This window comes from Monopterus albus, unplaced genomic scaffold, assembly GCF_001952655.1.
Source record: "Monopterus albus unplaced genomic scaffold, M_albus_1.0 scaffold143.1, whole genome shotgun sequence".
In the NCBI taxonomy this organism is placed as follows: domain Eukaryota; kingdom Metazoa; phylum Chordata; class Actinopteri; order Synbranchiformes; family Synbranchidae; genus Monopterus; species Monopterus albus.
Window position 1 is genome coordinate 311,511 of NW_018128023.1, and position 27,562 is coordinate 339,072.

Here is a 27,562-nt window from a genome sequence, read left to right on the forward strand (position 1 = left end):
TCGCGCGATACGCATGCGCACACATACTACTGTCAACAATGATGGCGCTGTGTTCAGCTTCTCTACGTTTAAACCTGCTTGTTAATCGTTGCCGTTTTTACAAATTCTCCTCAAATGTCCGGTCGGTGTCTGGAAATGTGCCATCTAAACCGGTAACAGCCAGTGTCTCAGAGACCACAGATGACAATTTAATCTACACACGAGACCACTTTGCATTAAAGGAGTCTCTCAGAAAGGTATGCAGGATTGCTAACGTTGTAGCAAACATTTACGTTAACATGTAAATAAGACTTGATTTCACCTTGTTTAGCTGTTGACAGGTGGTTATTGTATTAGCCATACGTGTTAGCTTGAAAGCAGTAGTGTTATTACGCCTAATAATGTAGCTAACTCTTAAAGAGGTAGCGTTGGGGCAGTAAGGCGAGAGGTCACTGTGCTAGCTCGTTATATAACTACACTTGAACTGTTGTTTGCAGTCACTGCTCTGTATTCTGTATAAATAAGGCACCCACGTCACCCACCCATGATGAACATTTGGAAGAGGGTATAATGCATACATGCTCCACTGACTGTAAAAGCCTGCTTATCCCCCTGCTCCTCTGTGTTATGACAGATACTCAGCAGCTACACTGGTTTAGCTACAATGCTTCTGGCTTTCATGTCCCACATGTCACTTGCCTGATGTCAGCCCCGCTATTGTCAACAACATGCACAGCATTTTTGCTCTTGCATTGGGCTTAACGTTAACCTAAATTTATGGTTGTCGGTCCATATTTTTAGCTTCTGGTGTACAGCATACAACAAAGTACAGCCCTGGTCAGTATCACTAAAGTGTTAAATAATTTGCCAGGTAGTTTTCACGTTTTTCTTCTGTAAAAGCTGTTCTGTTCTCTGTGCAGTGTGTTTGGGATCATTGCCATGCTAGAAAAGTCCTCTCCTGCCAAAGTGGCAAAATGGGAGTCGTCTTTAAATTTGTTATTTGGGTATACAAACTTGCATTCATAGTGCTAACCATACATTTAATCTCTGGTATAAACACTTTTGCTGCACTGAGGTTGTATTTTCTAGGCCCATATAATCAATGTAGTCTTTCTGACCTGTTTGTTTTTCACTATACCTAAGATCAAATCCCCTACACTTCAATTTAAAAATAGTACCCTTATGGTAAGTTGATATAGTTTTAATCATTCAGCATTTTAGTTGTATTGCACAGGGGTTACCTTTGTTGTATACTGTATCATTGTGCGACTGACACAGGTCTGGATTCATACAACATGCTTTTTTTTCTTGAAAAATAAACATTCAGAAGCTGTGGCTGGGCAATTTGAAATTGTACACACTCTTGACAAAACCCTGACATACTGTGAACACAATGAAAGGAAGTGACCTATTTAACAGTTTTTGGGCAATGTATGATGTTATAAATAGATGTATATGCTTTGTTGTTAGCACAGAAATAATGTATCTCAAGGGACTCATGTTAGCCAAACTTGTCTTGCTCCAGGGGTCAGTGTGTAGAGACACTGTAGACTTTTGCACTCTTAGAATTACTGTCAACTTCATATTAAAACATTTAAAGGTCAAAGGATGTGATTCATGTGTGGGAACGGTTCCAGATGAAAGAGGGTTTGCTAATTGTTGGCTATTTGCAAGACTATTGGAACTACATAAACAGTGCTTGGCCCATTTAAATGAAACTGCCCATCAAGCCAGTTGGGCCAACTGATGGCATTTAGCTTAACCAGATACACTTTTTTGTTTGCATCAAACACACACTGGGTCTGAATCATATGTTAATTCAGATTCTGACTTATCAGTTGAGAGCAGATTCTTCTCCTGGCCAGGTTGGCAGATTCAGAAGCATTGAGCAGGGAAACGGACTGAATGAGCTGTGTAATTTGGGAGCAATGGAAAGTGAGTCCCATTTTCTTTTGCACTGTACTGTACATACTATAATGATTTTAGAATGAGTTTTTCTAATAATAAACCCTGGAACGATGAGCAAAAATTATAATAGCTGTTTAATTTGATTGGTTTAAAGCTGCTTTAATTAATAATTCTGAACTTAAAAATTATGACCATTAAAGCTACAGTATTTAACTTTTTTTACATATTTTTGTCTTAATGTGGAGAGGGGCTGTTGAAGTCTGCTGTGACCCAGACCTATTGGACAGCACTGGTAGCAGTGCAGAGATATTAGCTTCTAAAAGGTTTTGACCTCTCTAACAAATCAGAGACTTTCAGTTCTTTCTGCTTGATCAGTAAGTTCTGTTGCATTCTCATTTACTGTCATTTCATATAAATCAATGTCTGCAGAGCGTGATGGAGTGTAGCAGATTGTAGTAGTGGAGCAGGGAGAGGGAGCGCTGAGCGGAGCAGAGAGGATTGATTTGGAGTTTCATGCTAATGCTACTTTAAGATACATACTGTAGCTTTAAAGTTTGCTAACTTAGTCTTGAAAGCCTCAAAAAGATGGCAAGGTTCAAGTTTTTTTTATTTGATTTCCCTAGAATAATATAGTAATTATTGAGCTTAAGCAGCTGCTCTTTGCTTGAGCAAGGGTCAGTTTCACACCCAGTTAAGTGAGATTTACAGACATTATTAGCAGGGATAAGATGACTCAAATGTCGTTGGACCACTTGTGCTTTATTCAACAATGTAAGTTTTACCACAGAAATATATTTCATTGTTCTCAATTCAGGGGCAGCACAGTGATGCAGTGATTAGCTCTGGTACTAAACAATAATAAAAGCAAGTATTAGTAATCAGACTGAGTCATTTTGGATATATATTACTAGACAGACATTGGCAACAGAGGCTGCAAAGAAGAATACACAAGTCTAATTTAAGGCAGGGAGCAAAGATGTTGTGGTAAATGCAGGGAATCCTGTTGTGTGACTAAACCCTCAAAGGATGCCAGGAGATCGAAAATATAGCAGCACTGGGAATATTAGGAAGGATGAAAATGTGAAAAGGAAATGCAGAACAATATGTTGGCAGCGCAGGAAAGGGAACCTGAGGCATCATGGTTTATTAAAACAATTCACTGCAGGGTTGTGTGTGTTAATGGTATACTAATATATAGGGTTATAGGAAATCCTTTCAAATATTCACAGTTTCCGCTATAAATTTCCCATTAGTGGGTAGAGAGGGTGTAGAACTGTGTTGGGCTGTTGTTGCATGAGTGTGTGTGTGTGTTACATGGAGCGGTGTATTCTTGTGCTCATTTACTGTACAGGCTGAATAAAATAACTTCCAGGCTGAGAAACCACTCAGACTTTCAGAGGCTCCAACAATACAGTCATGGCTAAAAATACTGGCACCCCTGCATTTCTGTCAGATAATGCACCACCTCTTCCAGAAAACTGTTTCAGTCACAAATTTTTTGATATTCTCATGTTCATTTCTTTTGTTTGTATTGTAACTACACAAATAGCTGAGGAAAAAAAAGCCGGATGTGATACAATGAGCTGGAGACTTCTGAAGTTACCAGCAATGAGACCAGATCTAACTCCCATAAAGCACCTGGGGAGAAATCTCAGAGCAGCAGCCGGGAGAAGGAGCCCTTCAAATCTGAGAGATCTGGAGCAGTTGGCAAAAGAAGAGTGGTCCAAAACTCCAGCAGAGAGGTGGAAGAAACTCACTGATGGTTACAGGAAGTCATTGATTTCATTTATTTTGTCCAAAGGGTGTGCTACCAAATGTTAAGCTGAGGGTGTCAATAATTCTGTCCAGTCTATTTTTGGAGTTCTCTGTGGAATGGATCAGATTTGGCTTTTTTCTTCTCTCTGCGTTTTTGTGTTGTTCCAGTGGAAACAAAATAAATAAACATAATACCAAAGAATTTGTGATTGCAATGCTTTTCTGGGAGAAGCGATGCGTTATCTGACAGAAATGCAGGGGTGCCATTATTTTTGGCAGTGACTGCAAACAAACACCCATACCAACTAAAACTGGTGTACGTGGAAGGTCTGCTGCTGTCATTAAGGAAGATGAGGAAAAGAAATTTCCCTAGAATTTCTAGGAAGAGGCTATTCATAGTATGTGACCCTTCCTCCCTCTCTCAGTTTCATACTGGGTTTTCCCACTACACAGCAAATCATCACAGGAAGATGTGTTACACACTTAACACTGAGGGCCACTGTGCTGTCGTTCTTACTGCCTCTGTAATATGTTACCAGTAAAAAAAAAAGTAACATCAGCATCAGAAAAGATTTCATTATCATCAGATGATTCTTCACAATTATTTGGCTCTTCGTGTTTATAACTATGCAAGATGCAGTTTTTGTTACAGTAGATGTTTGAACTTTGTACTGTTTTGCTGACATTTAATGATGATACCCGTTGTACACTTTGGTATTCAGTGTTTCAACTGTATTGTATAACTTAACAGTGTAGGTTTGAGTCCTGCTTAAAATACAGTAATTTGCCATTCTTTGCCTGGTGTTGCTCCAGCAATGGCACTGTGAGCATGTTAGCATTAGACTCAAAGAAGTGCTATGATACGCTTCACATGGAGCCCCTGGCATCACTATGGACTTTTGATCTTGTTCATTTATTCAATCGACTGTAAAAACAATGGACAGGCTAAGAGCTAACAGAAGTGAAGCCACAGTGACGTGCTCTCCCTCCGGTGGCTGGTTGCAGTATACAGTATTGTTCAAAATAATAGCAGTACAATGTGACCAACCAGAATAATCCAGGTTTTTAGTATATTTTTTATTGCTACATGGCAAACAAGTTACCAGTAGGTGCAGTAGATTCTCAGAAAGCAAACAAGACCCAGCATTCATGATATGCACGCTCTTAAGGCTGTGCAATTGGGCAATTAGTTGAAAGGGGTGTGTTCAAAAAAATAGCAGTGTCTGCCGTTGACTGTACAAACACAAAACTATGTTGTACAAACGTTTTTGTTTCTAGGATTTAGCAATCCTGTGAATCACTAAACTAATATTTAGTTGTATGACCACAGTTTGTTATAACTGCTTCACATCTGTGTGGCATGGAGTCAACCAACTTGTGGCACCTTTCAGCTGTTATTACACTCCATGATTCTTTAACAACATTCCACAATTCATTTACATTTCTTGGTTTTGCTTCAGAAACAGCATTTTTGATATCACCCCACAAGTTCTCGATTGGATTAAGGTCCGGGGATTGGGCTGGCCACTCCATAACATTAATTTTGTTGGTTTGGAACCAAGACTTTGCTCGTTTACTAGTGTGTTTGGGGTCATTGTCTTGTTGAAACAACCATTTCAAGGGCATGTCCTCTTCAGCATAAGGCAACATGACCTCTTCAAGTATTTTGACATATGCAAACTGATCCATGATCCCTGGTATGCGATAAATAGGCCCAACACCATAGTAGGAGAAACATGCCCATATCATGATGCTTGCACCACCATGCTTCACTGTCTTCACTGTGTACTGTGGCTTGAATTCAGAGTTTGGGGGTCATCTCACAAACTGTCTGTGGCCCTTGGACCCAAAAAGAACAATTTTACTCTCATCAGTCCACAAAATGTTCCTCCATTTCTCTTTAGGCCAGTTGATGTGTTCTTTGGCAAATTGTAACCTCTTCTGCACGTGCCTTTTTTTTAACAGAGGGACTTTGCGGGGGATTCTTGAAAATAGATTAGCTTCACACAGACGTCTTCTAACTGTCACAGTACTTACAGGTAACTCCAGACTGTCTTTGATCATCCTGGAGCTGATCATTGGCTGGGCCTTTGCCATTCTGGTTATTCTTCGATCCATTTTGATGGTTGTCTTCCGTTTTCTTCCACGTCTCTCTGGTTTTGCTCTCCATTTTAAGGCATTGGAGATCATTTTAGCTGAACAGCCTATAATTTTTTGCACCTCTTTATAGGTTTTCCCCTCTCCAATCAACTTTTTAATCAAAGTACGCTGTTCTTCTGAACAATGTCTTGAACGACCCATTTTCCTCAGGCTTTCAAATGCATGTTCAACAAGTGCTGGCTTCATCCTTAAATAGGGGCCACCTGATTCACACCTGTTATTTCACAAAATTGATGACCTCACTGATTGAATGCCACACTGCTATTTTTTTAACACACCCCTTTCAACTAATTGCCCAATTGCACAGCCTTAAGAGCGTGCATATCATGAATGCTGGGTCTTGTTTGCTTTCTGAGAATCTACTGCACCTACTGGTAACTTGTTTGCCATGTAGCAATAAAAAATATACTAAAAACCTGGATTATTCTGGTTAGTCACATTGTACTGCTATTATTGTGAGCAATACTGTAGGTTGTGCTGCTTGTTGTGTGAACCCTTCTGTGGTTTTTTGCTAGATATCACATTGATGTGTGTACAAGTGGTCATTTTTCTGGTTGATCTGACAGCTTGATTGGTGATCCAATGCTGTCACTCCACTCCTGGTTACTACTGCGCAGTATCTGGTTGCAAAGAAGCAAGATGGCAGCCGCCATATTTACAGTATTTTGGATTCATTTTCGCATAGTTGAGGGAAGTGGGCACACCATGGCCATTGCATATTTATATCAATGATTTATTCAAATATTGCAATGTAATAATCCACGATAAACTGTGTGAAGACATGTAGGATTAATCTAGGATAAAGGGGGGGGCAGTGTTTTTGTTGGATTTTATGTGAGGTAGCTGATTTTCACACATTCAGGCTGACATGTGCATCATACCTCTGTTGAAAGTAATATCTGTTTTTTGTTCTGGGCAGTAAAAAGTTGATGACCATGTTTTCTGTCTACCTTGTATGCATGTATGTTTGTCTTGGCCGTTTCAGTGGTTGGCTGATTTGGGTTTGTGTGTTTTGGAATGGCAAAAATCAGTGTGCATCCCTTTTTGAAATCCTGGAAAAAACCTGTGAATTTTTCTTTAGTACTTTGTTTTCTTATGTTGAATAGGAAAACATGCTTTTCTAGTTCACTGCTGGTTTTGCTTTCATTTTTAAGCAGAGATATATCAAAGCTACATGAAAGAAAAATAATCAAATAAGGTTTGTATTTCACAATCCACATTACTGCACATGGATCATTTAACTCCATTCATTGGCTTGGGCTTCAATTTGATAACTCCTTTTTCCTCAAAATTCATTTTTTATTTAAATCCTTACATTTTATTGGCTTTTCCCACCATTGAGAGCGTATAGTACTGAGAAGAGAAACACATCTATGGAGCAGATATTCATTTGTCTGTGCAAACTGTGGCCCATTAAAATGTTTGTGTTAAAGTGAATATCACAAAGGGCAAATAAGTTCTTTATTTTATATTAGCTAATAGGTAATTCAGAGGAACAGCTGTAAAATAAACCACAACTCACACAGCAAGGCTGTCAATCATAGACGTTGAAGAGGAGAACAAAGACAAGGATTTAATTGCTTTTTTCAACAGTAAAATCATGTTTTTCCTCTCAGATTGTTTAATCATTTTCCTATGACTGAAATATCTTTCTTCACTGTGAATTCTCACAAAGGCATGGAGGAGGATTCTTTTTGTATGAAGTTTTTTCTCAGTACTACCATTACATTGCACCTGAAACACAAGTTTTCTCTTTCTTTGTTAACATTATAATTCAAACTTTTGCAATTCAATCACATCTGGTATTTCAGTGTTTTAATTTAGCAGTACTGTTGTCACTCTGTAATCCATGCAGGAAGAGAACAACGTCTCTTTTTTTTCAAGATTACTCAGTGGCAGCATGTCAGAGTAAATATGTGGCTACTAACGTTTTCGAGGGCTGCAGTACTCCACACAAGAGGTGGGGTCTTTGAAGCGATTGGGGTTCCCTTGGCAGCCACCATAATAAAATGGCTCACACTGCATTGTGGCCATGTTGAAGAAGTAGCTGGGAAAGCGAGCACGACATGGTCCCACATCTCTAGGGTACCGGCAGATCTGGGGAATCTCTGGGGAGAAGGACAGCATTTGAGGGTGAGATTAACAGTGGTGGAAGAAGAACTCAGATTGTTTACTTAAGTAAAAGTATCAATGCCACAGTGTAAAAATACTCTGTTATAAGTAAGTCATGCATTCAAAATGTTAATTATATAAAAGTATTACCATCAAAATGTACCAAAAAAAGTACCAAAAGTAAAAGTACTCAATATGCAGAATGGCACAGTTCACATTAATGTACAGTATATTCTATTATTGGATTATAATAATGAATGCTTTATTGTACAAGTAAGGTTTTCTCAAATAAAAATAGAGTACAACCACACCCACTACACTTATACAGTAGCTCTCAGAGGGGGCCAAGGCCCCCTTCTTGTAAATAACGCTCATCACACTGGGAACTTACTTGGGAATCTGAAACAACTCTTCTGACACTCCTGATAACTGTTGAAATTGTTGGCATTCCCTTTGCAGCCTCCATAGTAAAAAATCTCGCACTTTTGGGTGAAAGTGTTGTAGTAATAGCGCTCAATTGCTGCTCTGCAAGGTCCATCGTCCACTTGAAGGAGACACGCAGCTGAAAACAGCAAGAACATTGTTGAAGAGCATACTGGCATTAAGCTTTACGCGCTGCTGTGCATGAAGTAGCCTACCCGCCATATTTTAATTACAACTTTGTATAAAACAGTGGCAACAGGTCTTATGCCCGTGATAAAATGACAACAAATATCATTAACAATTAAAGAGTTCCATAAACAAACTGAGGACACGATAAAATACTGCTTGTTTCTTTACCTCTGTTACCTGTAGGTGGCAACCATTGTGGCAACGCCAAAACGCTGTAAAACGAGAATAAAACCGTAAATAGCTTTAACGTGCAAAACTCCATTGTGCAACTTTTGCTTCCACTCCAACGATCTTTTCTGCTCTGCTGACCATCCCAGCCAGACCCGATTTTATAGCTGAGTGAGGCGTTTCCCAGAGGAAATGTAGGGGCGGAGATGTGTTGACTCATTTCTATATTGCAGCTAAACCAGATGCATGAATTTGTCACAGATATGAATCTGTGACAAATTCATTGACATCACAGAAGGGCGTTTTTACTTAGTATTTACGTAACTGATAAAGAAAATACATGAACAGCCTTTCTTCTTGTGTGTAACTATTGTTTACTATTAACAGATGTTGCGCAGTCATTTTAGGATTTGACGCAAATACAGTGCCTTGCGAAAGTATTCGGCCCCCTTGAACTTTGCGACCTTTTGCCACATTTCAGGCTTCAAACATAAAGATATAAAACTGTAATTTTTTTGTGAAGAATCAACAACAAGTGGGACACAATCATGAAGTGGAACAAAATTTATTGGATATTTCAAACTTTTTTAACAAATAAAAAACTGAAAAATTGGGCGTGCAAAATTATTCAGCCCCCTTAAGTTAATACTTTGTAGCGCCACGTTTTGCTGCGATTACAGCTGTAAGTCGCTTGGGGTATGTCTATCAGTTTTGCACATCGAGAGACTGAAATTTTTGCCCATTCCTCCTTGCAAAACAGCTCGAGCTCAGTGAGGTTGGATGGAGAGCGTTTGTGAACAGCAGTTTTCAGTTCTTTCCACAGATTCTTGATTGGATTCAGGTCTGGACTTTGACTTGGCCATTCTAACACCTGGATATGTTTATTTGTGAACCATTCCATTGTAGATTTTGCTTTATGTTTTGGATCATTGTCTTGTTGGAAGACAAATCTCCGTCCCAGTCTCAGGTCTTTTGCAGACTCCATCAGGTTTCCTTCCAGAATGGTCCTGTATTTGGCTCCATCCATCTTCCCATCAATTTTAACCATCTTCCCTGTCCCTGCTGAAGAAAAGCAGGCCCAAACCATGATGCTGCCACCACCATGTTTGACAGTGGGGATGGTGTGTTCAGGGTGATGAGCTGTGTTGCTTTTACGCCAAACATAACGTTTTGCATTGTTGCCAAAAAGTTCGATTTTGGTTTCATCTGACCAGAGCACCTTCTTCCACATGTTTGGTGTGTCTCCCAGGTGGCTTGTGGCAAACTTTAAACGACACTTTTTATGGATATCTTTAAGAAATGGCTTTCTTCTTGCCACTCTTCCATAAAGGCCAGATTTGTGCAGTATACGACTGATTGTTGTCCTATGGACAGAGTCTCCCACCTCAGCTGTAGATCTCTGCAGTTCATCCAGAGTGATCATGGGCCTCTTGGCTGCATCTCTGATCCGTCTTCTCCTTGTATGAGCTGAAAGTTTAGAGGGACGGCCAGGTCTTGGTAGATTTGCAGTGGTCTGATACTCCTTCCATTTCAATATTATTGCTTGCACAGTGCTCCTTGGGATGTTTAAAGCTTGGGAAATCTTTTTGTATCCAAATCCGGCTTTAAACTTCTCCACAACAGTATCTCGGACCTGCCTGGTGTGTTCCTTGTTCTTCATGATGCTCTCTGTGCTTTAAACGGACCTCTGAGACTATCACAGTGCAGGTGCATTTATATGGAGACTTGATTCCACACAGGTGGATTCTATTTATCATCATTAGTCATTTAGGTCAACATTGGATCATTCAGAGATCCTCACTGAACTTCTGGAGAGAGTTTGCTGCACTGAAAGTAAAAATTATAAATAATTTTGCACGCCCAATTTTTCAGTTTTTTATTTGTTAAAAACGTTTGAAATATCCAATAAATTTCGTTCCACTTCATGATTGTGTCCCACTTGTTGATTCTTCACAAAAAATTACAGTTTTATATCTTTATGTTTGAAGCCTGAAATGTGGCAAAAGGTCGCAAAGTTCAAGGGGGCCGAATACTTTCGCAAGGCACTGTAGCGGTGTCCTTGTATCAAATCATTATGATGATACAGGTGCATACGCTGAACAGTTAAAAAATGCCTTTTTAAAAGGCTACCTACCACAGATCAGCAATTTTGTTACAAAACACCAGGTATCTCATCATACTTGTTCATTAAATGACACTCTGCAGTATGCATGCCATGCAGAAGTGTATTTTAAGAAAAATCAAAAGAAGCCAACAAAAAAGAACATAGACAAACCACAAGTGTTTGTGTTAGCAAGAAATGAGGAAGAAGCTGCAGACTCGGATCGGAACACCATACATACAAAGAACAAGATGACTATTAAAGATGGTGAGGAAGGTGTGGAAGCACTCTAGTTGACTACTGTAGATGTTTTATTAGAATTAGAGGAATAGTCCACAGTCAATTTGGTAGTAGTTGGCAAAACGATAACAGTTTTATGTGACTCAGGCGCATGTAAATTGATAATTAGTGAAAATGGAATGTGGGACTGCAGACTGTCCACTGAGATTTTGACTGTAAGATCGGCAAATGGACCAACAAAAAAAGAACCTTCGGATGTCCTCTTTAGTTGTCACAAACCTTGAAACAGATCAGCAATGCACAAATAAATTTGTGTGTTCTAAAATTAGAGCCCCACCGTTGGCCGAAAAACAACAATTGGATACCAGGTTATGCAGACGAAACTGCACCCCTGGTGAAGTTTATTTAAGAACAAACGGGCCGGCCAATTGCTTTGTGTTCAACACAATTAGATGCTGTGGTGCGAGTATTACCTGTATGTGTACAGGCTGTTATAGCAGCTTGCTTAGCAGTACAGACCTTAGTGCATATAGTACTTTTTCATCCATTGACTCTAAAAGTATACCATGCTGTCTGTTATTTAGCTTCAAAATAAACTCTCTTATCTCTCACCATCTAGGCATTTATCATGCATGACTGTTCTATTATCTCAACCACATTTAACTATAGAACGGTGTACTACTCTGCATCCATCCACACTGTTACCAACAGCTGAGGATGGAGAAAAACATGATTGTCTAAGTGAAATATCTGAGAGGGTTGTGCCAAGATCTGATTTACAAGATATTCCTTATGAAGATGCCGACATAACTATGCTTGTTGATGGTTCATGTCAAAAGAATTTAGATGGTACCAATGCTATGGGTTATGCCATAGTGACTTTAACAGGGAAATTAAAATCTGGATTTTTACCACCTCATTATTCAGCTCAAGCAGCCAAATCGGTTGCTTTAACAGAGGCGTGTAAACTGGCAAAGGGAAAAATAGTAAACATTTATAGAGAGAGTCGATATACATTCTCTACCATACATGTTTTTGCACAGCTATGGAAAAATAGAGGCATGATAACTTCAACAGGGAAACCTATAAACCATAGAGATCTTATTCTTGCACTTTTAGATGCTGTGAAATTACCAAAAAACTTAGCTATTTGCAAGTGCACAGCACATACAACAGGAACTGATGCTGTCACATTTGGAAATGGACTAGTAGATGAGGATGTTATAAAAAATAAAAAAAAGAAGCTGTGAACGGGGCTGGACAACCACTGGCTTATAATTTGAAAAAATTTAGAAAAATCAACTGGACTAGGTTTTTAGGTCGAAGGCATTTCAAGAACTGATGAAGCCCCTTGGATGAGAGGTGAAACGTCTTCGACCTAAAAGCCTGATCTAGTTGATTTTTCTACTTTTTTCAGCTTACTATGACCTGGATGACTGAGAATCTGCATGGACACTGTCTTATAATTCTCAGGAATTAAATGCAGCGGTAGCAGGGCTGATGTGAAGGTGGCCTTCTGATAAGTAAACACATATGGTGACCTGATGATGACTTGAACCCCCGTGCCTGGAGGGGACAAACACTTGGCTGGCAGAACTAAACAAAAAAACTCAAGCAATAAAACTTTGTAACAGACTGTATAAATACTACTTGGAGGGATCACTCCTTTGAGCATTATTGACAAAGACTTCTTCAGTACTGATGTAGTGCTCCTTCTTGCCAGAATTATTAAAAGACACCTTGATAATTTTCAAAAGTCTCGGTTTTCCTTCGTCTCACCTTGTTAAAACAGTAAGGAACTGAAAATGTAGTGACTAATCGCATGTCAAACCCAACTGAAATAACAAGTGATGAAGTGCCTCTACTTTAGGAGAGTCAAACAGCTACTTTGACTGACTAATGATGATGCTGATGATGATACACAGGATAGGATCACTTTAAATTTTGTCCCCTATGGCGTCAAGGGACAGATATTCTTGTGAAACAATCTCACTTTCTGATCCACCGCTTCCTATACACCCATCTGACCTGTTCTGACCCCTCACACATACGCACACACTTTCACTCAAAGCGCTGACAGCTTGTGGTTTTGTCTTTCTCAATGTGATTGCAGCCAACTCCAACATTCTTCTAAGGAAACAGTTATGTCTTGCTCCACTAAACATTCAAGGTCCTCATTCCTTTACTTGAAAGATGCATTCCTATAAGTTTAAAAAAGCACTATAAAATATAGCATTTTGGTTTTGCATATTTGTGTAATTCTGTTCTAGCATAAGGATCTGAATCCAATCCAGTTATTACAGTAAAGTAAATGCTGTCTTTGTGTTGCTGGAAAACTGCCCTGCTGTTATGTTTAGGACAAAGATGTGGCCCAGTAAAATAAATATCACCACTGGAAAATATATGTTTTATCTGTTAATATATTTGTGTTAAATGGCAGGAACAGCACTTAATACTAACATCATTTAGCTGATTCTGATGTTGACAGGTGGGCCAGATAGAATTGCTAAAAAGACACATGAACTGTAACCTACAGCACAAATCTATAGCCAATTCTCTGTGAAGCAGCTTGAATTCTGTAAAAAAAACAAACGCACCATATGAACATCTCAAAAGAATGGTCGTTCATAACTGCTTCTCCAGCTGTGGAACACGTCCAGGTGCTTGAAATGAGTCACGGTACCAAGGTTTACTCTTTCATTCTTCACTCCATGCAGAAATGTTGTTCATGACTCAGAAAACCAGGCACTAGTGATATACACTCATAAAACACAATGCTGCTTGAATTTGGAGAGACAAAGCAAAAGCTGCTCTCACTGTTGAAGATGATTATGTAAAATTCAGTGACAAGATGACTGCAATACAGTTGTTACTCCAATATGAATTTATTGTTTTATTTAGCTTTAAAACAGCCTTTAGGCAGTTGTGTGTCCCACGCTTAGCAGCTTCATAGATGGTCGGTTTGCTAACCAAGCAGTAATGTCATTAGTATCAAAATTAGTATCGATTTCCTTACAAAGCCTTATTGCGCTGGCAATAGCTGTGGCTGGAGGCATTGTGTTTTCAGGTTGTCCATCCCTACATCCATCCATCCGTACACCTGTACGATTTTGAGTGCAATATGTCAGGGAAGGTCAAGGCCACTGACCTCATTTCTGTCCCATATTTGTGAATTTGACTGGTTGGCAGAGCCATACAGCCGTGAAGCTGTAATTCAGGTCTTAATGTGTCATAAATAGAAACTTTGGACAACCACAAATATTGGCATTTGAAATAGTTAAATGCAAAGATGCTGAGTAATCACACAATATTTGGCTCACAGCAGCACCAGAACAAAATCCCAGATACAGGTTTTTTTTATTATGTACTTATTTATTTATATAGAACATAACAGTGAATTTCATGCCACAAACTGACTAGCATTGGGATTGAGGCCAAACCCCTGTCAGTGTTTTATGAGCACGCAGCTTTGTTATATTGTGTCAGCCAAGCCTCGGTTATCAGTACAGGACTGATAATGCCTAGACTGGAAGTGGCATGCCATGCATACTGTCACTGCATTCATCATTATATATAAACAGCGTATTCTTCCAGCCTGCTTTCTATTTATTGATATTCATTGTCTTACTGATTATATAGACTTTCAGATGTGCATCACACAGCATGAAACCTCTGTATTTATATAATAATAACGTGTTTGCACTCATTTATATTTTGCTAGCCTTAGTTATGAGAGGGGAGGTAGAGGAGCAGGGCTTTGTCATTTGCTGTTAGAATCATGTAGATGTTAAAAAGCAGCTTAGACAGTGCATATTCACACAGAAACAAGCAAATATATGCACGTTTCTGCTCAACGTTCAGCAGAAAAATATAAACACAAGTTACACGCACAAACACACATAAACGTATCTCTCCCCTGTTGTGTTTGTGTTTTAGATCATCGACCAGGAGATTAATCCTCATGTGGAGCAGTGGGAAGCAGAAGGGACGTTTCCAGCTCATAAAATCTTCAAAATCTTAGGAACCGCTGGCATTCTAGGAGTCAGCAAACCAGTTGGTAAGAGTGTCAGATAACCTGTTGGTATACAAAAAACAAACAAAACAGTCATTTTTAGGACGAGTGATTTTGCTTTTTAAATCAGAGACAACTTGGTCTGGAAAGTAATGAGTTAATCAGTCTAGTGGGGCTTTGTGCATTATCTAGAGCAGAGGTATAGGGAAAAAGGCCTATTTGATTTAGAGACCCAAACGCCTGTTTTCTGTGAAAGGATCTAAGGAGATAATAGGCCTGCCAGGAAATGATAATAACCGTCGCATCAAGGTGCCAAAATCTGTGTAGGCTTTAGTTTGGTTGTCTGACAACCTTAATTTTAACAAAATGGCATGGTCAAAATTGAGTAAATTAGCATTGCAGCTTTATGTAGATGTCTGTGAGCAAAGTACTGAAAACCTACCTGCTTTTAATCATGTAGCATGCTTATATAGAATTCCAGTTAAGCCATACAAACATGACTGATTAATCATCTGTGCCTCAGTCTGCATGATGTACTACTGTTTCTGTTGCCATCGGAAAAACTCCCCAGATAAATCTGTAGTATGTCTGAGAATTGAAAAGGTCTTGGCACATAGCATAGATATTGCTTTGCTACCATTTATTAATCCAAGAATATGCATGAAAAAGAATAACTCTGACTCATAATTTAAGTTGTGATTGGAGTGTGCCTGAACTGAGGGATAGGTGGATCAGAATGTGTCCCACAGCAGAGGAGAAGATGAGGAATCCTTCACTGTCTCTGCATTTTTATTACATCTTGTTTTTCACAGCTGAATTCATATTCCATTCTTTTTTCCCTGGTTTGACAGCCACATGCTGTAGTTGGTCAAGTTTTGAAATGTTCCCACTGTGATGATAGGTGCTGGTGTCACAGCAATCTCCCACAACAGCTGTCTGCTGCAGTATAGCCCATTTCCAGATGTGCACCCAGCTGGGTCACTGCTAGGGTGGAGGAGGGAGCAGGATAAGTACAATAGAGCACCGCAATATACTTAAGAAGAGGTTTTACTGAGGTGTTTGACACTCAGTAACACGGGTCTAAAGTTTCTTGTATCGTGGTTACTCCCGCTGATTCGTTTATTATAAATAGTTTATCTCTTCTTGCCTTTGTCTTGTGTTGATGACATCAATGTGCTATTATTATTATTATCTGATAGTGGATGATGAAATGAGCAAATCTGTGAACAGCAGTACTGGATGGTGAGTGCTGTGAAGAAGTTTCCACTACAAGTCTGTAGGTCAAAGAAGAGGGAAGGTGAGAGAATTAAAATGTGCTGAGTGCACAAGCCTTTAGCATTAGTCAATAGGATTAGAGAGGAGGAGCAGCCCAGTGGAAGGCTGCATGAAGACGCACTGTATTATCAGCTCATAAATAACCTGCTGTTATATACAGCACAGGAAAAATACTGAAGAGATGGTCTTACACTTGTTTTACAAATATTAAGAGAGGGACATGTATATTCTGTAGATTAAAAACACGTTTCAATATGCAATTTAAATTGAGCAATATCTAAGTACAGTACTGTAAGTGCAGTAAAATTTAAAAGCCTAGTCTAACATTGTTCTACACATTTTAGATAAGATGTGAAAATATAGTTATTGTATCCAGATGTAAGTTTCCATATTGTAGATTTTGTCTTCTTCTCATTCTTGCTGCATCTAGCTCAATTTAGGACCAGCACTATTACTAGTACTACTGTAAGTCTTAATATACAATAAGCGTGCAGTTACAGTTAGTACAACTATAATCACTTTGCTGCAATGCTGACTAATGAAGCAGACTCTCAAAGAATTTGCACTGGGTTAATTGAATTAGAGGCTCAGATTATAGAAATGGGATGAGGGATTTAGGAGTTTGTTCAGTGAAGAAATGATTCATCAGGTGGGATGAGAGAAGCGTTCTCCCTTGATCACAAAAGATCTCAAGCCGAATACAATACAAAAACATGTCCTAAAAAGTAACAGCGAAACAGCTGCAAACATGGTGAGATTTTCTTCAGCTCACTGTACAAGTCAGTTCTAATACTATCAGATATACATACTATAGATATACATCCCCTTGTTTCAAGATACAAACATTGAGCTCTACACAAACATACAAGCCCCATTTCCAGAAAAGTTGGGACATTTTCCAAAATGCAATAAAACAAAATTCTGTGATTCGTTAATTACCTTGAACATTTATTTAATTGACAGATGTCCAAAGAAAAAGTTTTCAATATTTTCACTGACCAATTCAAATGCATTTTGTAAATATAACCAAATTTAGAATTTGATGCCTGCAACACACTCAAAAGAATTAGTGATGGAGACTAAAGAAGTACCTAACACAGTCCACCACTGCATCCAGAAATGCAATGTGAAAATTTGTTACCCAAGGAGGAAGCCATACATTAGTTCTGTGCAGAAAGGCCAGCGAGTTCTCAGGGCCCAAGCTCAACTCAGATGGACTGAAAGACAGTGGACACGTGTTCTGTGGTCAGGTGAGTCCACATTTCAGCTTGTTTTTGAGAAAAATGGACATCAGGTTCTCCACGCTAAAGATGAAAAAGACCATCCAGACTGTTGTCGGTGGAAGATGCAAAAGTCAGTATCTGTGATGGTATGGGGGTGCATCACTGCACACGGTGATTTGCATATTGTGAAAGGTGGGATTTTAAGGAGACACATGCTAACATCAAGGCAACATCTTTTCCTGGGAAGTCTGGATATTTCACCAGGATTATTCCAGGGCTCACTCTGCATGTGCTACTACAGCGTGGCTTTGTAGCCTGCCAGCATTCCATCTTTCTCCTACTGAAAATGTATGATTCATCATGGAGAGTAGGTTCAGACAGTGGTGCCCATGGAATCAGCAGCTGAATTACTGTAGTATTAGTAATTAGTATCCTCAGTTCCTAGACAAAGGTGTAATTAAAAGGAAAGGTGGTGTAACACAGTGGTAATCATGCCTCTGTCCCAACTCTCTTTATGTGTGTTGCAGGCATCAGTGCAAAATTTGTTGGTTGATCACACATTTTAGTCTTTAATGCATTTTGGAATGTTTTCTGGAAATGGGGTTTGTAAACTGCACAGGCAAGTGAAAAATAGATCATAGTTATAACTATGGATAGAAAAATAAATATCAAAAGTTCAGTTTAAGACCAAATAACCTGTAAAAGCAGATGCTAGTTTCTGTGATCATGACTCTCAGTTAACATAGACCAGACCAAAACAGGATTTTAAAAATATGATTTAGGCTTATTTTATTGCCATTTATTTATTTTATTTACTTATTTACTTGCTTACTTATTTATTAGGTGTGTTTTCAGGCATTTGCTATAATTATGCAGAGCTCCCCAGTGGGCAGTGATGATTTTAAATCTGGGAAAACAGGATAACAGAGCACTATCAGCGTAAATAGATTTAAGGTAGAGTTTAAACTTGAAATGGCCATACTGTATGTTTGAAACTGGCAACCTACATACAGAATGGCCCCTTATTTAGCCCATAGACAAGAAAGTCCTGCACTTATTTTCAACATTTTTCCATGTACAAGGAAAGTCATTATTATCTTTCAACACACAAGAACAGAAAGTTTCCTCAAAGCAGCCTCACTGAGGGAGAGACAGTGATGACCCCTGGCTCTCTGCCTGTTTTCCTGTGCTCTGACAACGAGGTATCTGGAGTTCACACCATGGCATTGGTCTTTTGTCCTGCCTGACAGGCAGAACCTGGCAGCCTGCACAATTTTCCCTTTAGCTGCATGTTTTTGATACTAATGTTTAGATGTTTAGCTTTGGGAGAGGTGTGTGTGTCCAGGCTGTTTCCTTTCTCACAGTTTCCTTCTGATGGCTGTTTTCATTGCTAACACAGGCACTCTTCTTGTTTTATATGAAATCACATTGTAATGGTGACACACATTTTTGGGTTGAATACTAATGTGGTTCCACTTATGCACACTGTAATATTTGTTACAGGCTTTCCATGGAAATCAAGTGTCATGTTGTAACAGTGATCTGCTTTATCATCAAGCCCTTCTTCTTGGTGTGCGTATTCAGTGCAGAAAGAATAGACTGCAATAGAAACCTATAGTATGTTTCCCTCTTCAACGTGGCTATGTCTCTTGTTGTTGCACCTTTAAATTCTATTCTTCATCTTACAATATTTGCTTCATATGGAGCTCCACCCGATGAGAACCTATGCTGTGGTTCATCTGCTGTTCAAAAGAAACATACTGTATGTGTGTAGGACTGACATTTGTGACAGATTTAGGTTTGTTTTAGTTCTGCCTGCTTGTTCAACCAGATGGCCTACTGTTCCGTTTACACTGGCATAAACCTCAGTTTGCCCTTTGTCCACATTATTCATCACAGGGTCTCCAAGTTATCTTGCACAGCTGCATCGGTTTCCTCTTCTTTGTAGGGGGGCGCTCTCCTACTCCCTTGTTTGCTTGTTCCACTGTATCTCAATCTTTCTGTGTCCCCATTTATTTAGCACTTTATTTCATTCCATTTCTTGTCTGACATCCTTCCATACTGTGCACTTCGATAACTAGTGTGACAGGTGATATGAAACCACTTTGCTAGAGTTGCACGCTTCCATGCAGTAAATTCACCCATAATTATTTACTGTCAGTCAGTGTTAGCGTCCATCATCCAGTGGCTGGCATACTGTACTTAGTCATGGGAAAACCAAGCACTGAGTATTTCACACACTCTCAGTCTTGTTACTGTTGGCTGACTGGATGTTACCAAGAGATTTGTCTTAAATGAATAACAGTCAGGTTACATTTGCTTCACCAGCATATGATGATGCTATCCAATATTTTGTTGTGCAGAGAGACCATTCATTTTTATATTGCTTCATTTTCATATTGTTTTGTTTTGACAGGATTTGAAAGTATGCTGTTACCACAAAGAACATGAGAGAAGTGCAATATGAAGGGAAGTACATGAGCACGCCAATGCCATGAGTGGCGGGTAGAAAATTGGCTGTTAGCATTAAGTGTATTAGTACAGAGACCAGGCTGTTCTCTTCACAATGGATGTTGCAACTGAAGATGAAAGGCAAAAGAAAGAACGATAAAAAGATGGCTCTTTATGGCAACTGCCAGAAAGTGGGGTTTTAAACATGGTTTATAATGGACTGTTCAACTCCATTAATGACCTAAGGTCTTAGTAAATGTCTCCCCTGCCAGAATGGGGGAAATAGACATCCATTTTTGACTTTTTCAGTAAATGTGTTGTTTAATAGATCAAAATCAAGTTTGATATGCTAAGTAGCAAAGATGAGATGACACTGAGATGACGGTGACCCTTATGTGCTGCATCCCAGCAGTGCTTTTTACACGTAATTTCAGAGAGCGCCATTAATGATAACATCCTGTAATTAATTTGAGTGGATGCTCTGGTGCCAGTGGAGCAGTTCAGCATGTACACCAGTGTGTATTTTGTGTATGTGTGAAAAAGCATGCTAGATGGTGATTTTGTCATAGAGATAACGGAAAGGATGGAAAGACAATGAAGGTGTGTGAATGTAGTGATAGAGTGTTTTTATTCAAAATGACTTGAACAGGTAAGTCATTGGTTTGTTCCCCTTTCAGATGAATCATAAAGATACATATCTATTATCAAATGTGCTTAAATAAGAACAAAAGTATTGTGTACACACGAACACATGATGTTGAACCACTGGCAGTAGTAGTGAAAGGACCATGCGTTTTGTCTTGTGCAGAGTATGGAGGCTTGGGACTTGACTTCAGTTACAGTGTAGCCGTCGCAGAGGAGCTGGGTAACATCCGCTGTGGAGGCATCCCCATGGCCATTGGTGTACAGAGTGACATGGCCACTCCAGCACTGGCCAGGTAAAATGCACAATGACAGAGCAATCTTGAATTCTGTGATATATCTGCTGATATTTGTCTTAGGTTAAATATTTAACATTAAATACATTTCACTATTCCAACAGTTTGTAAATGCACATTTAGCTTGTGTAACTAACTTTGTACATCCCCTACTGTCTGTATCACAACTAGTCAAGCAACAGTGTCTGCTTTGTGTTTAGTTTTTGTGTTTGTTTTGTTTTGTTTTTATGCCACCACTAGAGCCAGTTGTGCCAAAGCTGGAGTACATGATTTGGACGTGGACATGATTTGTGCCGAGATGATAAAAGGATGCTTGCACTGCTACACCTGGCAACACTGTGGCTTCATTTGTGCTGTAGATAATTACTATATATTGTGTTTGATTTGTGTCTTTTAACATTCAGCGAGTTGCATCGGTGCTTGCATTTCACTTGATGAGTTGAGACCGATATACTGGTTACAATGGCCACCACAGCATAAATGTACACATTTTTGGAAAAAATCACACAAGTGTGGAGAAAATGAAAGAACTGTTAGGAACATATCTGATGAAGGCAAAGGATTTTACAGTGGATCAGTGAGCTGATTTAAAAAAAGACTGCTCCACCATCTGCTCAGCCATGATGTGATTCCAACACAGTGGCTACAGAGAACTATAAACAACTGACAGTGTAGTGCACAGCTGCACAAACTAAGGATAAGCTCAGTCACTCAAATGTTTTTCTTGAACGTCGACCAACATGTATGCAGTTGCAGTATAAGGATATGTGTGACAAGTCAAATATTTCATTAAAATGTATACTTCAGAAGGAGATAACCACGCTCATATCACAATACTTAGGTCCAAAAACACACAAAACAGCTCAGGTCTTAATAAACAAACACTTAAGCTTTCAGGGGTCTATTTCAGTGGTTGTATTATTGTAAAATACAACCTGTTGTACAGACTTTTAACAAAGCTACACTCCCAAGAGGCATGTGTATTAATAAATTTGATAATTGTTTGTCTCACCCATGTCAGGCTTTGGCTTGTTATGTGGTGTCTTTCTGCTATGAACCAACTGCTGGTGACACAAGGCAGAATTGAGTGAAACAGACTGTTGGAGCTGGAGTCTCAGGGGCTTAATTAGGGGATCTACACTCGTCTGCAATGAGGTTTATTAAAAGTACTAAGAGAGCTGCAAAAAAGAGATACCATGGGACCCACCACCGACTCAAACACAAATTGCCTGAAATGTGCAGCATTTTTATAGAGAGGTTCCGCCTGTCTTGCCAGTCTTTACACAACTTTTATGAGACAATTAGCTGACAATCATGTTCATATTAGGCATCACTGATTTCCTAGCTTACAGGAAATCGATGAGGAATGCCCTTAGATGTTCCTTAGTATCATAAAAAAACTACAAATAAATAATTACTGTTTTTTTTTTTCCCCATGTATTCATGTATGTGTCTGAAGGTTTGGTTCGCCTGAGCTAAAGAAAGAGTTCCTCCTCCCCACCGTCTTGGGGGACAAAGTGGCCTGCCTCGGAGTTAGTGAAGTTGGAGCGGGGTCTGATGTCTCAAGTGCGTCTCTGCTTCATCATCTTCTAATCATTTATGATTGTGTAATTTCTTTTTTTTTTAGCCCCTGAAGGGTCGTTTTGAATTCAGTAATGCTGTAAAAATGATTGAGCCACCAAAAGACAGCAGTTTTACAAATTGGCACTGGTATTCTCTCAAAAGAGATGGATGGCATTTTGAAAGGAACATACTGTATGTAGGCCTGAGTTCACTGTTCACAGATTTAATCTTTTTTTATGTTTGACACCTAGGGTAAAACACCAGCCTTATCTTTGATGAAACTCTGCTCTGGTCTTTTGATTTAAGGGCCAGAATTGTATTTACTTGCTTATTCTTCCATTGAAGTGTTTCATTTAACCTTCTGTCCTCCCAGTCATCTCTGTCTGCCCCATCTATCTGCACACTCTGACTCAGGTATTATGACCAAGGCGGTGAGAAAAGGGGATGAATATGTGATCAATGGAGGTAAGATGTGGACCACCAATGGTACCCAGGCTGACTGGATGTGTCTCCTTGCCAACACCAGTGACGGCCCCCCACACAGGAACAAATCTCTCATCTGTCTGCCCATGAACCTGCCAGGTAGGGGTCATTTAGTTATTTGTGTTTTGTGGGATGACTTTCCAAAAAAAAGCTTTGTTTTCTGAAAATCACCTCTTGCAATTAGCCTGCCTGGCACAGACTTCATGATAAGTCTCAAATGTTAGGATTCTGTTTTTAGTTCTGATGAAAATACAGATGCATTATTTCCCTATGCATGCCACCCTACAATGCGCTTCTGCAGAATACCTAACTGTTTTTAAATAGTATATGTCAGTATTAGTGTGCTTATTTTGCTTGCTCTCCTGCCCACTGTAGGAGTACACGTCGCCCGCAAGATAAATAAAATGGGCATGTGGTCATCAGACACAGCTGAAATATTTTTTGATGATGTCCGTGTGCCCTGCAAGAACATCATCGGCCAGGAAGGCATGGGCTTCACCTATCAGATGCTTCAGTTCCAAGTAGAGAGGCTCTGGGGTGTGGCCAATGGTGAGTGAGCCTTCCTTAATGGCCTTCATCCCACTTTCAGCCTTATCCAGACATCAGATGACATAGTTTTCTTAAAGACACCCTCCACTCAAAAATGTTTTTTTTTTTATACCTATCTACCCTCCACTATACTGACTGGTGTAGGCGTATAGTTTGTCACTAACAGGTTGTTTTCACATTCTCTGCTGAATGTGGGTGGATGTCTGTTTCCCTGAAATCTGAGCTTCAAACATGGACAGAAAAACCAACAGTATGACACAAGTCTGAAATCACCAGTCATGGTTCACCATGCAAATATCTGCAGATTTTAGCAGTATGTGAGAAACTGGAATCCTCTGGCCTCAGAACAGCCAGAACTAAATTTTAGCAACCAGGAGTGGGAGTGAAATTATCTGTTGACAGCAAGTATGCCAGTTTTTGGACATAAACCAGACCCTGGAGTTTCTTTCTACTCTTTATTTATTTAATATTAGTTTATATACGCCATGTACTGTTGTTGGAGTATTGCTTCAGTTTGCTTCAGTGAGTGTAAATGGTTAGTCTAGTGTTAATCTAGCAGTTTTCTGTTTGGGATTAACTCAGAAAAAAGGAATATGCTGACATACTATCAAACTGTCCAGCTGGACTGTAAACACATTTGCTCATTTTGCTTAGATGTCTTTTATACTTTTAACACTACATATTAACAGTCTAAAACCAATCCAGCTATATTAGCCACCAGTTACAAAACTCACAACTGAAGTTGCACAAAAACACACTTAGCATTCCCCAGTTTTGATGCACAACAGACTCTTGATTAGAGTGTGGGTCTGAACAAGGTGCAGATGTATCCAGCTGAATCTCTCCATTAGTCCCTCCTGCCATCGTGGTACACAATGATTTCTACCTAGGGGGAGCGGCGGTGGTGGGCAGTGTGCAGTTCCTGGGCTCATTTGCATATATTTGAATATTAATGGTTCTTGGAATTCACAATGAAGAGCAAAGACCAGACATGTTTTCAGCCCCTTTTCAGAGGTGTATTGATCTTTATTGTGTGTTAGACTATGTATTTTTTCATAGCAGAGTATTTTTTCTATGCCTTAAAACATCTCTGGGCAGGATCATTAACTTTCTCACTTTATCCCTCTCTGTCAGACTCACCTCCATCTCCCCCACATCTCATTCACCCCTTACACATATTTCTGGGAAATGTACAGTTTGTGGTATTCCTGCAGTTTCAGTTTTAGTTTAAAAACAGTGGGGAGTACAGGTCATAGAGTTTCAGCCATTGATCTTCTATAAAACAGTTGTTTATTTCTGTGAATGAGTAACAAGCATGAGTCAGTATTTTCTTTGGTGGACTTTATGGGAAGCAGTTAAGTAGAAGTTCATCTTTACATGAATCTGGCACTGATGTGTCAGTTTGCCTGGCCTGGTAAACTGTTATACATCAAAATGTACAGTAAATCAGACACAAATGATGTGCATTCACATAAATAAATGGAACTTTTACTGCCACCAAAAGTTGTTGGTTTTTTTTTTTTTAAACCCAGAAACCACATAACAAACCAGATAACTTGCAGCACAGGTAGATGCGGTAGATCAGTGGTGTAGGCAGCCACCGAAGATATTCATTTTAACTCTGCATCACCTCTCTATCTCAAATCCTCTAGTGTTGACTGCGATGGACAACATCATTCAGGAGACCATCCAGTACACACAGCAGAGGAAGATCTTTAAGCAGCCTGTCCTCAACTACCAGGTGGTTCACTTCAGATTAGCAGAGCTGCAGACGGAGGTCGAACTGCTCCGCTCCCTTCTCTACCGTGCTACAGGTAGGGTCACACTATAGAAAGAAATGGTATATGGTAGTGCTGGTTACACTGGACTGAATCTGTGCCTCTCTCAGTATCTCCCATGTTTGGTTTGGAGCAAAGAGACACAATGGAGGATATTTACTAAACCGGTCACAAATTGCCGTCAGGCAAAGAAAATATTTCAGCACCACAATTTTTCACTTTAGCGGTATGCATGAGACCAAATGCACAAATTCCTGCGGTGCCACTTTTCTTCCGTTTCTCAAGCATAAAACCCTACTGCGACTCCTTAATAAACATGAACATATGAGCTGGGGATCAAACGGTCAACCCTACAGCCAACTCGCTCTACCAAACCCATGTTGTTTTTGTCTGTACTTGCATAACATCAAAACCCATGGACCTAGCCAGCTGATAAACTGGCACATACCCAGCTCATCCAACATACAAGCCAAATACTTTCCACTGCAGTGTTTATTATATAAATATGTGGGTGCACCTGGGAGGCAGGTGTCCAGGGTCTTGTGGTTTTCGCGTTCTGTTTCTAACCACTTCAGTGGCTAGCAGCTTTGAATGATTTCCATTCACTGGTAAAAGTTTGAGTCAGAATCGCTTGAAACAGATAAAAGCTTTTGCATCTGTTTTGGCACAGATAGATAAGCACACCCACAGACACTCAAGCAAACTTCCTTACACACTAAAAGAGGGGAAATCATGCAGCTTGCAAATCCCTCAGGAGGGTACTTACAATAGAGGCACTGATCAGTTGCACTGGGTAAAGGTTGGAATACGATAAACAAAATCAGAGCTAACCACCGGTGACTCTCAAACTGAATCCCATTTGTTTGTCACCTTTGTTCTCCTCCTCACTTTCTGTATATGTAATCTTTATACACTGGGTATTTTGTTCTCACTCTTCTCTGATTGCATCACTTCTGTCCTTACTCTTTTTCCTGCAGCAATGTACATTAAAGGCAATGATGTCACCAAGCTGGCATCCATGGCCAAATTAAAGGGGGGCCGCTTGGCCAGAGAACTGGCTGACAGCTGTCTCCAGTACTGGGGAGGGATGGGCTATACCAGTGAGGTGCTGGTCAGCAGATTTTACAGGTGAGACTGGGCAGAAGATTAGTAACACAACTGGTATACACCATGTCATTTGGTCTGGTTTTAAAACCATTTTTCCAGTTTCTACCCATCACTATATGAAGCGTAAACAGTAATGTATTAAATTTTCAGTTATTTTCACCCTTATGAACTTTATCTCATACCATAACTTTAACAATATCTGACTACATAAGGCCATAGCAGCAGCAGTTAATACAGGTGCTAGCAGACTGTTGTTATAGTTGGCTTTCAACTTTGGCACTTCAAGGGTGTAACATTAGTCTAGTAACAGCAGCCTCACCAGTTGGCAGGAGCTTGATTAAGCTTGTGGTCAGTGTTTTAAAAATAATTCCTTCATCACAAGGTTGGAATCAGACTTATTGTTGGTGTTTACAGAAACACTGCATATGAACTAATAATTTTTGAAGATAATGTGATTAGGCTTGGTCTTCTGTGGTTCTCTAAGCCTTTATTTGACACTGTGCTGACATCTAGGGGTAGGGCAAATAATGCAGCTGAGCAAGGGCTTCAGGATACAAATAGCTGCTTGGCAGTGAAAGAAAAAGATCATCATTGCAGGAGTTTTGTAAATAAATCACACCTGTGGTGATTGTGTCAAATACACCTACCCCATTTTGCATTAATTTTGTCCTTTCCGCAGGGATTCCCGGTTAATGTCGATTGGTGCAGGAGCTGATGAGGTTATGCTGGGAATCATCTGCAAGTACATGGACACACTACCCAAGAAGTGATGTCATTAAATTTTGACTGTGGGATTGATGCCATAACTGCTGATAATGTGCGAATCAATCATAGCTAGTTGCTTAGAAGAAAAAAATAGGTCACTTAACAGTAAGTGCAGTTCTGACATACTGTCAGAGTTGAAACAGGTTGTGGTTAAAACGAAGTGCTTAACTGCTCAAACACAAAATGACACTTTTGTTTTCATGACCTTATGACTTAAATCTAAATTTTTGTACTGAACATGCTCATTTAACAATAAACCCTATTTTTAGAATAGATTAAGCAAAATAATGTGCATAAATCACCTATGTAAAATAAATACATTTACAATTTTATTAAAATACCTGTTTAGTTTTGTTTTCAGCACAGTAGCACACGCTCACACT

The 27,562-nt window shown here is 39.5% G+C and overlaps 2 protein-coding genes across 2 annotated transcripts; one reads left to right on the plus strand and one right to left on the minus strand.

Annotated features, from left to right (window-relative positions):
• Positions 1-27,511, plus strand: LOC109968161 (probable acyl-CoA dehydrogenase 6). Its single transcript, XM_020614223.1, has 9 exons — positions 1-236; positions 14,972-15,092; positions 20,805-20,934; positions 22,394-22,500; positions 22,912-23,079; positions 23,356-23,529; positions 25,182-25,343; positions 26,285-26,435; positions 27,094-27,511. The coding sequence occupies exons 1-9, from the start codon at positions 39-41 to the stop codon at positions 27,182-27,184; spliced, it is 1,302 nt and encodes a 433-aa protein (XP_020469879.1). The 5' UTR covers positions 1-38; the 3' UTR covers positions 27,185-27,511.
• On the minus strand, positions 7,248-8,919 carry LOC109968162 (tissue factor pathway inhibitor 2-like). Its single transcript, XM_020614224.1, has 3 exons — positions 8,695-8,919; positions 8,306-8,476; positions 7,248-7,910 (listed from the first exon to the last, which is right to left on the minus strand). Exons 1-3 carry the CDS (start codon positions 8,912-8,914, stop codon positions 7,726-7,728), a joined length of 576 nt encoding a protein of 191 aa, XP_020469880.1. The 5' UTR covers positions 8,915-8,919; the 3' UTR covers positions 7,248-7,725.
• Positions 27,512-27,562: the final 51 nt, after the last annotated feature.

What these genes read in the sequence shown, in the direction of transcription:
- LOC109968161 (XM_020614223.1), top strand. Translation starts at nt 39, where the DNA reads ATGATGGCGCTGTGTTCAGCTTCTCTACGTTTAAACCTGCTTGTTAAT. An exon ending in GCCACTCCAGCACTGGCCAG is followed by an intron (nt 20,935 to 22,393) that starts GTAAAATGCACA and finishes ATGTGTCTGAAG; the next exon opens with GTTTGGTTCGCCTGAGCTAA. An exon ending in CCTTCTCTACCGTGCTACAG is followed by an intron (nt 25,344 to 26,284) that starts GTAGGGTCACAC and finishes TTTTTCCTGCAG; the next exon opens with CAATGTACATTAAAGGCAAT.
- LOC109968162 (XM_020614224.1), bottom strand. Translation starts at nt 8,914, where the DNA reads ATGAGTCAACACATCTCCGCCCCTACATTTCCTCTGGGAAACGCCTCA. An exon ending in GCCACCTACAGGTAACAGAG is followed by an intron (nt 8,477 to 8,694) that starts GTAAAGAAACAA and finishes TGCTGTTTTCAG; the next exon opens with CTGCGTGTCTCCTTCAAGTG. An exon ending in GAGTTGTTTCAGATTCCCAA is followed by an intron (nt 7,911 to 8,305) that starts GTAAGTTCCCAG and finishes CCTTCTCCCCAG; the next exon opens with AGATTCCCCAGATCTGCCGG.